The sequence below is a fragment of the Furipterus horrens genome, unplaced genomic scaffold (genome assembly GCF_987537825.1).
Source record: "Furipterus horrens unplaced genomic scaffold, mFurHor1.1.pri manual_scaffold_6, whole genome shotgun sequence".
NCBI lineage: Eukaryota > Metazoa > Chordata > Mammalia > Chiroptera > Furipteridae > Furipterus > Furipterus horrens.
Window position 1 is genome coordinate 76,633,322 of NW_028327176.1, and position 14,147 is coordinate 76,647,468.

Consider the following 14,147-nt stretch of genomic DNA (forward strand, 5'->3'; position numbering starts at 1 on the left):
TTAGGCACTGAGAGTTCAGTAAATTCTGTAGGCGCTGCTCTCCGGTCATGAGTCAGAGTTTTCCCAAAGATACATACACACATAGTCTTGTCGTAATACTTTTTTTATTACAATATCCAAAAAACTGAGTATGCAAGTTTAAGAGGTCTGAAGACCCCTTCTTCGACTGTAGGAATGTGCCATCTCAAGATAGTATATTTAAACTATAAAGAAGTTCAAATGTAAAGAAAAAAGAAAACAAAAACATTCTGTGTGTCTCTTACTACCAATTATGTATTCTTTTGTAAACCCTGAAAAACTTCCCTGTAAAGCAAATAATATATATATATATAAAGCACACACACACACACACATATTTTGTGTGTGTGTGTGTGTAAAGTGTTGGTCACTCCCCTTCCCCGAAGATCAGCTGTTTTCTTTAATCATCTGTATTAGTGTCAACAAATGGCTACAGATACATATTACTTTGAGAATTAAATACATAATTGTGAAACTTAAGAAAGCTGAAGGGCAAGAAGAAAAAGCACTATGTGGATGGCACATTTAGGGGTAAATTACCAAAACATCTCCTTCTGAGTCACCAGTCCCACTTGCAGACTGGTTCCCTTAAAAGGAAACCCTTTCTTATTGCAAGCATAGCCCCAAAGGCACTGGAAGCTTCCTCACTATCGCACCTGGTGTTCCAGTATTGCTACCAGCAAAGGCGTTCACTCCCTGGAAAGTCTGCGAGCCAGGTAAGGGGAAAGGACAGGAACAAGGGCTGCTGGGACCGGGACCTTCGCCTGTGCTGCCTGGCACGTGGGAGCCCAGTGCTCTCCTGAGAGGCCACCATGGAATGCACTGTAGGTCACTTTATCAAGGGCAGCTTTGGTGCATTCCACCTGCGCCCAGTGTCTTCTTACTGAGAGGAGCTGACAGCATGAACAAGTCGAACAGACTAAGGCTGTTTCCAACTGAGAAGAAATAAAGTGAACAAACTCGCCCCTCTTCCATCTCCCGTTCTCTAAAACTGGCCAGGAGCAGAGTGGCCTTGAACATGGAATGAGGGCCTCGGATGGCAAAGGGGAGGCAGATGGAAACAAACAACCTGGACAGAAGGATCATCCAGGCAAAGGAAGCCAATAGGGGACAAGCCACCGGAAAGAGCAGGCCCTATGCAGAGCTCGTGCCTGACCACGTCTTCCGGGGGCCCTCCGCTCGGCTCTGGGAGAGTGAGTGTGGCACTATGGCCTGGAGGTGGCAGGGCTGCGGGGAGGCATCATTGAAGCGCTCGGACGAGGTAGAGCTTCTCCCCGTGCTCGCTGGTGAAGATGGGAGCCTTTTTGTAGTGCTCCACCAACTCGTCCATGGTGTGAAACCGCCGCTGCCCGATGCAGTAGACATTGTCCACGAGCTGCACCTTGAAATGTTTGTTCTTCCCTGATGCTTTGAGAGACACGGAGAAGTCACTGGGCTGGGGAGCAAGGAGAACACACGTTAGGACTGGGCTAGACAGGAGGGTCTCCAGCCACCAGCAGAAATGCCAGTCTGAGAGTGGAAATGCCTTACTCTGCGAGGCTCAACTGCATGAAGCCTAACTATTTTGGGAGTTACCCCTGAATCTTCACTTATCCAAATCCAAACCACCACACAGCTCAAATAGCTAGGTCTCTGTTGCATATCATCAAAGACAGTAAAAGAAGGGCACCTGATGTTCAGAACCCAGGGGCAGTCCACGACTCTGGTGCTCTGAATAGAAAAAAATTAAGTTTTGCTTCACAGTTTCAGTGCTGGATGTATCTTAGTTATTTCAAAACTGGAGACTCATTATGGAATGCATGACACCAGCATTAACCTGGAAGCTGAAGAAACCTGAGGTTTTCATTTCTCAAGTTATTTTTTATAAACTGGAAAATCTTCAAAAGGGACTTGTATTAATACATAGGCAGCAGCTGGAAGTTTTTCCTTTTCCTGACTTCCACCACTAATAGCCATTCAACCATCAAACATCTTCTCATTCTAAACTACTTAAAAAGAAAACTTTTAAGAGCAGTGGGAAATTCTTGTTGCATTTTATTTAAACAAGGCTCATAAAATCCCGGAGGGGTGCTATACAATGGTTCAAACACAAATTTTTATTGAGAAATGTTTAAATTTGTGATTATGTCAGTGCTTTATTTATATTTGAATATATTTTAGAAAGATAGCATTATTTTATTAAAATTGGTCTTTTATTGCATTTATTTAAACATATGCAGAAGACACTGAATGAGGAGTGTTCGTTAGGGAAAATAAAAGTATTGATTAATTCAATAAAGCAATTATTTATTGAATACACACTACGCACTGGACAGGCCACGCCCTGGCTATGTGCACATGCATGTATGCAATGCACAGTATGTATGCTCTGTATGTACCACAGAAGTAACCATCCAACGGGGGAACATAAAGAAAAATAAATAGGTTGATACATGTACAGTTGTGAGCCAGGGTAATTTCTACGGAGAGAAAGGAAAGAACACTGAGGCAGGGCAGGCTAATTTAAATGGGTGTGGTGGGGGGTCAGGAAAGGCTTCTGAAGAAATTGGAGCTGAGCTATGTGAAGGGTGGGGTTGGTGGGAGAGTGCTGGTATGTGGGGCCGTCGGTGAAGAAAGGGAGGGAAGGTCCTGCTTCTTCTGAGGTGCTACATGACCAGTGACCAGCATGGCTGAGGTGGAGGTGGAAGGATGCAGGCCTCCCTCAAGGGTCTCAGAATGAAACCCAACTGCCTTCTGGCTCTCTATGGCTGTGCTCCTAGCCCCTGCCTACAATGAGCTCCAATAGATGTATGTGCCACCTCCAGTCCCTGTTATCAGTATTACCATCTTAGCTGGTTGCTCTGTAAGGTTCTGAAAGCAGAACACACGGATAGGGACCCTCCACATGAGCAAGGCTGGCAGCGCCAGCATCATGGTTACTGTCACTGGAGTCATTACATCAGGAGAGTCACCCCAGCCAACCACACCACATTCGTGTACAGTGGCACATACCAATGATGACCTGCTCCACCCTCGCCTGAGGGCTTCAGGTGTTTCCTAAAGCAATTTTTAGTTTCAGGCTTCTATTATTTTTTAATAAGGATTTCCATTCTCTGCCAGAAGTTTCTGCCTTCTTAGATTAATATGGATGCAATCGCACTTGAAGTAATTGACAGCTAAAGCAGCATTGTCCTAGAGTATGTGAGTGAGGCAGAGTAAGTATACGGTAGACCTAATTTTAATTAAGCCAAATGATCAACAGGTGACTTCTGGACAGGGCAATGTGCTTCTGGTGTCAGTGCCTTAATTTCACGTCCTGGGGCATCATCACATGTGTGTGCTCAGCAGTAAAATGGGTGGAGTGGAGAAGGTCATTTTTAATTTCATGGGCTCCTGAGCAGAAACCTAAAGGTTAAGGAGATAGAACTAACTCAGTCAATGTCATGAAGGAGTGCTGAACATCTGGGGAATTCTCATTTCAACCAGAGCAGATTTTCCAGTCTATACACTGAAGTGAATGGCCACAAGTTTCCACTGCTCAGCTCTACACGAAGCCTGAAGACGAATATGACCAGTGGTTTTCCAAGTGCACTCCTGAGACCAGTAGCATCAGCATTACCTGGGAACTTGTCAGAAAAAGCTAACTGCCAGGCCCCACCCCAGACCCACTGAATCAGAAACTCTGGGGTGGGGCACGGACACCTGTGTTTTAACCCCCGGCAATATTCATTATAATGAGCCCTCCAGGGATCCTGACACAGTTGCAGAACAGAAATGAAATTTTGGCCAACCACCAGCAGTGTTCTCACATGTTCAGAGCCACAAGAAAAAGACATGAATGTGGTTTATGGGCTATGTAGCCCCCGAGAGCAAGTCCCATTGCCAACCTCCCCCACAGGCTGCAAATACCCTCCCGATTCTGGGTCCTGCACCAGACACTGCTGGAACTGTTCAGGGATACATACAAAGGTTCAAAAGAGTAAAGAAAATGATTATCATAAAATGAAAGGTAGCAGTTATCTCTAGTGGAAACGGTGGTGCAATCATGCAGCAGTATGTGTGTGGAAAGTAGCTTCTACAGTGCCAGAAGTGACCTATTTCTTGATCTGGGTTAAACAAGTACACTTTAAATGAAATTTTCTGTGTGTCATGTGTCACCCCACCCAAAATGTTTTAAAGGTGCTAGAGTTGAAGCTAGAAGACCTGGCTTGGTGCCTCACTAACCACGTGGCACTGGCATTCCTCTCTTCAAATATCGCTTCCACCCTCTTGTCTGCCTCTCCCTGCTGCCCATCCATTCTTCTGTGGTCCTGTCAATCTTAGTCAGTTCAGGCTACTGTAACAGAATACCATAAAGTGGGTGTTTTAAAATGAACAGAAATTTACTTCTCACAGGTCTAGAGGCTGAGAAGTCCAAGATGAAGTAGCTAGCAGATTTGGTATCTGGTGAGGACCTGCTTCCTGGCTCACAGACAGCCATCTTCTTGCTGTGTCCTCAAGTGGCATAAGGGCAAGAGAGCTCTCTGGGGTCTCTTTCAGAATGGCACTAATCCCATTCATGAAGGCTCCACCCACCCAATACCATTACATTGGGGATTGGGCATTGGTCTATAAATCTGGGAGGGACATAAAACATTCAGACCACAGCAAAACCTCTTACGCTCTTTTCTTTATTTTCAACACTTTTATATCTTTTTTGTGTATACTAAAATTTTCTTTCCTCTGAGCTATCTTCCAGTTTACTAATCCTTTTTTTTTCAGTGTGTTTAATCTGCTGTAAACCTACTTAAGTCTTAATTTTCATTATTTTTAGTATTATAATTCTTGATTCTTTTTTAATATTTTTAATTTTCTGCACAAATTCATAATGCTGAGTTTCTTGAACCTATTAATCTATATACCTTAAAGACCAAATTTAAAAGCTCAAAATCTGGACTTCTGTGGGCAGCTTCTGTTGTCTCTCCCTGCCCCCCTCTTTGTTTTTGGTCATTTAGTTTCATTTCCAGGTAATTTTTTGAATGCTGTATGTATATTGTTTATAAAAAACTGAAGAAATACTTTGAGGTTCTCAATGGAGCTTCCATCCTCCAGAGGATCTGCTTTTGCTTCTGCACTCAGTTATGGTAGGGCAGGGCACCTTAATCCAACGAGGAATAGAACTGGTCACGTTGGGTTTATTTTCAGTTTGCCTTTGCTCCTACATACGGACTTCTGGGGGTCCATACTAATGGTCTGAATCTTTTTCTGGGGCCTTGTCTCTTTGGTGGCCCCGACTTCCAATTTTTGTCCCCCATCACTTTAGACTACTGGAAGACTACTTCTTCACTGCTTTTTGTTTGTTTCAACGCTTTGTCCAGCTTTTCTAGCTGTTTTCAGAAGTGTTAGTCCACCATTCCCACAAGTGGGAAGTGGTCATGTGACATTGAATAAGCCATAACTTGTCCACACTCCAGCTGCATGTTATAGTATATGACTGAGAAGCAGGAGAACTGGTTGTATTAGTCTTGGAACCAGGCCGCCTGGGTTCATATTCCGGCTCCTTTACTTACTAGCTTTGTGACCTTATGTAAACTTCCCAACAGTTGTCTGCTTCAGTTTTAACAACTGCAAAATAGAGATAATTTCTGAAATTGGGAAGAGACTAGGACAATTTAATAAACTACCATAATGTCAGGAGTACAACATCTTTGGGGAATATCAAGCAAACACTGTCATTTAGTGGCCCTTCTTCAGTTCCTTTTATGAAACTATATAGATAGCAAGCAACACCTCACCAATTTATTTATTTAAAATCTTTAATGTATTTTTCCATTACCATTTAGTCCCTTTATGACCCCTCCTCCCAGCCCCCCAGCAGTCACCACACTGTTGTCCATGTCCGTGAGTTTCTTTCCCCTTTTTGCTCAATCCCTTCACTCCACCCCTGCCACTAGCTGTCATCCTGCTCGTCATCTGAGTCTGGCCCCATTTTCCTTGTTAGTTCAGTTTGTTCATTAGATTCCATATACAAGTGAAATCATATGGTATTTGTCTTTCTCTGACTGGTTTATTTCACTTAGCATAATGTTCTTCAGGTCCACCCACACTGTCGCAAAGGGTATAAATTTCTTCCTTTTTATGGGTGAGTAGTATTCCATTGTGTACATGTCCCATAGTTGTTTTATCCACTCATCTACTGGGCTGCTTTCCATATATTGGCAATTGGTAAATTTTGGGTTCCTTTGGATATATTTCCAGAAGTGGCATCACTGGGTCAAAAGGCAGGTCCATTTTTACTTTCTTGAGATATCTCCATACTGCTTTCCACAGTGGCTGCACCAGTCTGCATTCCCACGAACAGTGCAAATTCTCCTTTTTCCACCTCCTCACCAACACTTGTTTGTTGATTTATTGCAGACAGGCGTTCTGACAGGTTGTGGTTTTAATCTGCATTTCTGATGATTAGTGATGTTGAGCACCTTTTCATATGTCTATTGGCCATCTATATGTCCTTTTTGGAAAAGCGTCTATTGAGGCCCTTTGCCCATTTTTTAATTGGACTGTTTTCTTTTGGTATTGAGTTTTGTAAGTTTTTTATACATTTTGGATATTAACCCTTTATCAGACGTATTGGTGAATATGTTCTCCCATTCTGTGGGTTTATTTTGCTGATGATTTCCTTTGCTTTGCAAAAAAATTTAGTTTGATGTAGTCCCCTTTATTTTTTCTTTTGCTTCCCTTGCCTGGGGAGATATATCTAACAAAAAATTGCTAGGAACAATGTCTAAGATTTGTTACCTATGTTTTCTTCTAGGATTTTTATGTTTTCAGGTCTAACATTTTAAGTCTTTGACCCAGTTTGAGTTTATTCTTGTGTGTGGTGTAAGGTGCTCTAGTTTCATTTTTTCTGCATGTATCTGTCCAATTTTCCCAACATTTATTGAATTAACTATATTTAGCCCATTGTACGTGCTGGCTTCCTCTGTCAAATATTAATAGACTCTAAAGGTGTGGGTTTATTTCTGGGCTCTCTATTCTGTCCCACTGATCTATGTGTCTGTTTTTATGCCAGTACCATGCTGTTTTGATCACTATGGCCTTATAGTACAGTTTCATATTAGATAGAATGATTCTTCCAACGTTGTTCTTTCTCAGGATCACTGTTGCTATGCACGGCCCTTTGTGGTTCCATATAAATTCTGGAATCTTGACAGAAATTGCACTGAATCTAAAGATTGCTTTGGGTAGTATGGACATTTTAATGATGCTGATTCTTCCTATCCATGAACACGGTATGTGCTTCTACTTATTTGTATCTTCTTCTGTTTCTTCAGTGTCTTATAATTTTCTGAGTACAGGTCTTTTACATGCCTGGTTAGGTTTATTCTTAGGTTTTTTTCTTTTTTGTAGCAATTGTGAATGGGATTTTCTTAATTTTCCTGTTAGTTTGTTATTGGCATATGAAAATGCAACTGATTTTTGGATATAATTTTGTATCCTGCTACTTTGCTGAATTCATTTATCAGTTCTAGTAGTTTCTTGGTGCAACTTTGGGGTTTTCTATGTACAGTATCAAGTCATCTGCAGATAAAGACAGTTTTACTTCTTCTTTTCCAATATGGATGCCTTTAATTTCTTCTTCATGTCTAATTGCTATGGCTAGGATTTCTAGTACTGTGTTGAATAAGAGTGATGAAAGCAGGCATCCCTGTCTTGTTCCCACTCTTAAAAGAACATGTGTAGTTCCTTTTATGAAACTATAAAGACTGCAAACAGCACCTCATCAATTTTTAAAAAGATTTTTTACATTAAAATCTCTAGAATTAACTAGAAGAGGTCTATATCCTTTTGTAGAAATACCACATTTAACTTCATTCATGACCACGCTGTCATCATTGCTTGTTTATATCTGCCTCTCCTATTAGACTCTAAGTATCTTCAGGCCCATTTCTACCTCATTTTTATATATTCTGGGGAAATATCAGGGCCTGGTACATAATAAGTACACAATAGATGGTTGTTGAACTAACAGGCAAAGGAATGACTAAGTGCCTATACATATAGAAATGAACATTACCAATATGACAGCTATTTGCTTGCTCTTTTTTTTAAACAACAAATGGGAAGGCAGGGTTCCCCGAGCTTTAATTTTCACTCCCCAATCTTGCTTTTCTTATTATAGTCGTTTTCTTTTGGGGGCACTGTACTATTTGTCTGTTTCTATGTAACAAATTACCCCAAAATTCAGGGGCTTAAACAACAAACATTTATAATTTCTGTGGCTCAGGAGTTTGGGCGTACCTTAAACCTTGCACTAGAACCACCCTATTCCTATTGGGCTGCGGTCACCTGAGGGCTCCTGACGACCGAGGATCTACTTCAACAGCGGCTCACTCACGTGAGTCATGCAGGAGGCCTCCAGTCCAAGTCTTATGGTCTTGTCTGTAGGGCTGTGCAGGGTCTTCACAACATAGCAGCTGGCTCCCCACACCCACAGCAAGTGATCCAAGAGAGTGCCACATGCCTTGTACAATCCAGTCTTAAAAGTCACCTGTTATGACTTCCACAGCACTATTTATCAGTAGTGAGTCATTTGGTAAAGCCCCTGATGAAGAGGAGGTGACCACGATCTGTCCTTTTAAGTAGGGACATCAAAGAACTTGTGGACGTTGTTTTGCGCCAGCACAGGTACCACACTTGGTTAAAACTTTCCTTAGCTAGGTTAAAATCCAATTAGCCTCAGTTCTATACCTTCTTTTCAGTTTTGAAATATCTGTTTTCTATTCTCCCCTTCAATTCCTACCCTTGTGCTTCCTCCCACTGTCCAAACTTTCCTACCTTTTCCCTTCTCCAAACACTATGCTTATTTAGTATAATTTCTCTGGTAAAAATTGTGCTAACTTTTCAAATATTCTAACATCAGATCACTTCTTCTTATCTTATGACTAGAGGAATGATTTCTATTCTCATAGTTTTTGAACCAGGGGTTCTTCAGAATCATTAGTTAGTATATGCCATTCATTCCACCCTTCTTAGGAAGTCATTTTTGAAGTGGAATGTGAAGAGCTAATAGGTGGAAACTAACCTCTCGTTTTTTAAAAAATTATTATATCATTATTTCTGTTTAGGTTTTAGGTCTTTTATCTGAGCATAAGCCTTTTAAGTACAAGAATCTGATCTAACTCTACATCTGCACACGGGATCAGAGTAGGTGTCAATAAATGCACTGACTTACCAATTCCCAATCTGACCATGTCTTCCACTATCCATTCCTTCACGTAGTTCTTATATCTCACTTCTTTGCAGTTTCTGCTCACAAGTACTTTCAGAACAGAAAACCAAAGAATACCCTCCTTGATACTGTGTATTTTTATAAAACAGATGCTCTGGTCAAATACTTCTCTCCTTTGCTCATGATTTAATCACAATTTTCTCATTTATGGAAAAAAAGGATGCCGAGAACAGTATGTAATATCCTTCTTCTTTCTCCATCCACCCCGAAAGCTCAAATATTAATATGACTTTCTTCTAAGCACATGGCTGTGAAGAAATAACAGGGGAGGGAGGGACGTTGCTCCTAGGCAGTCTTAATTCTTCAATAACCTTAAAACTTCTATTTAACGTTTGCTTTAAAATTTATGGAAAGAGGAGAGTAGAAATGCCCTTTGTGTGGTTCACCAAGCAGCCCAGGTGAACTCTGGACCCGTTTCTGGTCACGCTGCTCTTTTAGCAACAATTTATACACCGTATGTGACACTCTTTCTGTCCCCAAAGAGAGGTTACCTTGTTGGTTTCTTATCAAAAGCTGTATCATTCTTTCTTTTTAGTTTGGTAAACAGACATATTTCTCTGTTACTTCTTTAAGGAAGGTACTCTTTTGTCCAGAGAAGTAGTTCCTTTACTTAAACAAACCGAGAACCAATGGGTTAGAGGTAAACTGTATTCCATTCACCAATATTCTCTTATCTCAGAAAAGTTGCCTTTGGAGTTTTAGCGCTCTATTAGATCTCCCTCTCTAGTTGTCCAATATTGCCTTCTTTTAATCAGGATAGATTCACAGTTTATACTTATGCCACTAGCTGTCAATTGATAGTATTCTCTTTGTTTTCACTTCAGATTATCGTTTCACCAGCATTTTCTATTCTCCTATAAATGCATCTGAAATATTTACTCTATATTTCTAACACCAATCTGCATGTGATATGATCAAATATTATCATTCTTATTAGTATTTGAAATAAACTTATTTACATAAAAGAAGAAGAGTCAATCATCGACCATACAACAGCTGTCAAAGTCCCATTTACTTGATCTTTAAATGATAGAGTATTTACAGTCCATTTTCAAGTTAGTATGTATATGTGTGTTTATCTCTCTCCCTGCCTCCTCCAAAAACTATTTCTTCAACTTAACTTTAAATACTCCCGAGGATAGTTTTAGAATATTGTCCTTGTTATTCTTTGTCTTTTCACCACATCATGCCTGGTGTGACTGAGCAATAATAACAGTAATAAATGATATATATTTCAGAATTTTATCATATAACACAATGCTGTTCTCTAAGGGCTTGAACCAATTTCATTTGCCACATTTCAGTGGTGCTCATATTTGAGCATCAGAATCACTTGGACGGTTTGTTCAAACTGAGGATGCAGGGCTCCACCACAGAGATTCAGATTCAGCAGGTCTGGGTGGGGCCTGATAATCTGTATTTCTATCATGTTCTCTGGTGATATTGATGTTGCTGGTCCAGGAACTACACTTTGAGAATTATGACCATGGAGGCTGAAAAAATTTTTTACACAGGTGTTCTCCCATTTGTTTGTGGAACTACCTATGCTTGAATCTGTTTATTTCCAACAACTGTAATACAGCGGGAGCTTTACAAAGGGGTAAATTGACTATGGTAAGGAAGAAGGTAGTGAGCAGGCCAGTTTGCATACAGTTCCACTATTGATTACCACCCACTCACCTAACTAATAACAAACTACTTTCCGTGTTACAAATTCCGAGGGGGTGACTATTTTATTACTCTCTGCTGTTCCTGCCACACTTTTGAGGCCATAGTAAAGGACTGCTTACTGATAGTATCATGAGAAGTTCTCCCAAACAAGCAAAAAGTGAAGCTGAGATGAAAAGGTTATGTGCTGATGCAAATCAAAACCATGACTGTTGGTCACCACATAGAACTCCCTTCCACTACCATTTATAATCACAGCCATTGCTTCTGCCGCAGACTTTATTACTAGAAACCACTATCCTGCCCTCCATCTTTATAACTTTGTCATTTCTAGAAGGTTAATTAATTGAAGCGTACAGTAAAAACAAAAAACAAAACAAAACACTCCACAATCAGATACCACACTTCATACCCTGGTTATTGTTAAAAAACAACACCGCCACAAAAACTTTGAAGAAAAAGCTGCTGGTCAAGCGGTGAAGACACTTGGCCCCTGTGCACTGCTGGTGGGACTGTATCGTGTTACAATCGCTGTGAAAAATAGATGGCAGCTCCTCAAAAAATTAAACAATGAACTGGCATTTGATCCAGCAATTCCACTTCTGTGTATATACCTAAAAGAACTGAAGGCAGGGACTTGAACTGATATTTGTACACTCATGTTCACAGCAGCATTATATTATATGTAACAAGCAAAAGGTGGAAGCTACCCAGTGCCCATGGAAGGATGGATGGATAAATAAAATGTGGTCTATACATACAATGGAAGGAATATCATTCAGCTTTAAAAGGGAAGCAAATTCTGACATACCACAACATACTACTACAAAATTTCATGACACTGTTACTTGAAATTAAGCCAGACATAAAAGGACACATGAGGTACTTAAAAGAGTAGTCAAATTCATAGACAGGAAGTAGAAAGTTGCCAGGTATTTGGGGCAAGGGGAGAATGAGGAGTTAGTATTTGCTGGGTATAGAGTTGCAATTAGGGAAGATGAAAAAGTTCTAGAGATGAATGGTAGCAATGATTGTACAACAATGTGAATGTACTTAACGCCAATGAATCTACACTTAAAATGGTTAAAATGGTAAATTTATGTTATATATATTTTGCCACAATAAAAAAACTAAAAAAATTTTACATGCTAGTCTAAAAAGATGTATGAAATTCTGGTGGAACCGTCAGTCATTTTAGGGGAAACCAAAGTATGGGTGAGGACACCTACTCCTAGTGCAGCGCCTCCTAGAGAGCGCGCAGCAATTGCACAAAAGAACTCATCATTTTCTTCAGATCATCTGCGACATCTGATGCATCTAGTTAATTGTCTTTCCTGGGGGGCATGCGGCAGCTGGAGACAAACTGAGACTCAGCTCCCGACCAAAAAAGTTTGCTCTCCTCTAGTCAGGGTTCAGGGAACAACGATCTCTTAATTTTAAATTCTTCTAAGAACCACTATTTTTTCTCAAATTTCAAAAAATGCTACAATGATACTGTCTCTGGCTGATAATCCCACTGGGCCTCTTAGAATATTGGAATATGGGTTAGTAATATACCTTAGAAACCATCTCTGTTGGACAAGTACTTTCCTTGCACACATCTTGAGACCAAAATGTAAACATTTCCCACAAATTCCTTCTACAAGTTGTAAAGGAACTGTTTTCAAAGGACACCTGGCAGGGGTACAGGGTCCTCTGTTTAGGAGACATGAACTTGCCTTCTGCTTTCCTACGTGTAAGAATTATTTACCAAGTGTAACCCAGAGCTGAATTTAAACATTCCTCCATCTGCTCAGGAGCCTCAAGGTCTCCACCTTCTCTCATCCACTGTCTGGAAGACCAGAGATGGCAACGCTTTCCTTCATCAGCTGAGAAACCACATACACACCAAAAACAGGCCTGTGTGCCTGCCTGCTGGGGGCCTGCAGCTTCTCTCCCCTCACTCTGGATCTGGTCTGTGTGTATGTGGGGAGGGGGCCTGTATCATTAAAAACAAGACAGAAAGCACAGTTCAAAGAAACCCTAGCAATTTCTATAATTTTCTCTCATTGCCAATTTGGTGGAGTGACCATCAGGTTACTGGGAGGTAAGCCTAACTTGCGCCTCTTCTATAAACCAAAGGGACAGCGGTTTCAATCTACAACAGAAAACAAACACATTCACAGTTATATCTGTAGTCACAGCTAAAACAATCAAGCAGAGTAAAAAAAAAAGTGTGCACTGATGCTGCATGTGTCAGCCATAAGCCTTTCTAAAAAATTAAGTGCTAAAAACCTATTTGACCAAGTTTTAGAAAATTTCCATTACAGCTTTAAATATTTTTTGGGGGAAAACATTTTAAACAGGCACTAACAATTTTACATGAGAGCAATATAAATATTTAGGTGAAGGGTAGCTAGTGATCTAAGGAATTTTTATGAAAATATTTCTGCTTCATTTGGCTGCTGGTGCATACACCGGATCCATATGCACATTCTAGATAACTCATTTATCAACTAATTTGAAGAACATTTCTTGGAGTCCCACCAAGGTGCCAGGAATCCAATGGATCAACATTAATGACACAATATACATTCTCCCTGATGACTTAGCCTTTCAGTGGGGTAACACAGCCACATCTGGAGGCGATTATAGGGAGCATAAGACCGCTGGGTGACCTAGGAGCAGCGGCCAAGACCTGTGGGTCAGGGAAGCAAAGGTGACTAGAATAAGATCTGAAGGATGTGTGTATATTAGACTGGTGGGGGAGGGATAAAGAGGGAGTGGGGAGCTGTATTCTAGACTTTTACAAAGGTCTAGAGGAAGAGACAGCAGAGTCTAAGAACCTGACAGCAGGAACACAGGTGTAAAGAGGGAGAAGGCGATGAAAACTGAAACCTAGAGAAATGCAAGATACCAACAGAGAAGGCACCAAGCTACTATCAGAGATGAAATAGGGACCAGCTGGTCACCTGCAACTTCACCACCACAGCCTGGTGACTGAGCCATGCAGCTAACCTGCACCTGCCTCACTGACATGTCATGAGTTAGGTGAGCTTTAGGTAACAGGCTGCTCTCTATTCTGCCTTCTACACTTATCTTCTTTTCCTTCTAAACAAATTTAGTACTACAGGTATCTCCCACTTTTCAAAAGTTCACGTTACTTTATGAAAGATCTATATTAGTACCAGTATTTTGCTAACCGAAAAAAGATTTTCCCTTTTATAAATAA

General features: G+C 40.7%; 1 protein-coding gene across 2 annotated transcripts in view; it reads right to left on the reverse strand.

Annotated features, from left to right (window-relative positions):
- Positions 1–494: 494 nt before the first annotated feature.
- NCK2 (NCK adaptor protein 2) overlaps positions 495–14,147 on the reverse strand; it is a 137,380-nt gene continuing 123,727 nt past the window's right edge. For both annotated transcript variants that reach the window (XM_090281862.1, XM_090281863.1), the window contains one exon: positions 495–1,453. In XM_090281862.1, coding sequence (XP_090137988.1) covers positions 1,259–1,453 — 195 coding nt within the window. In that variant the 3' untranslated portion in view covers positions 495–1,258. The remainder of the gene's footprint in view (positions 1,454–14,147) is intronic.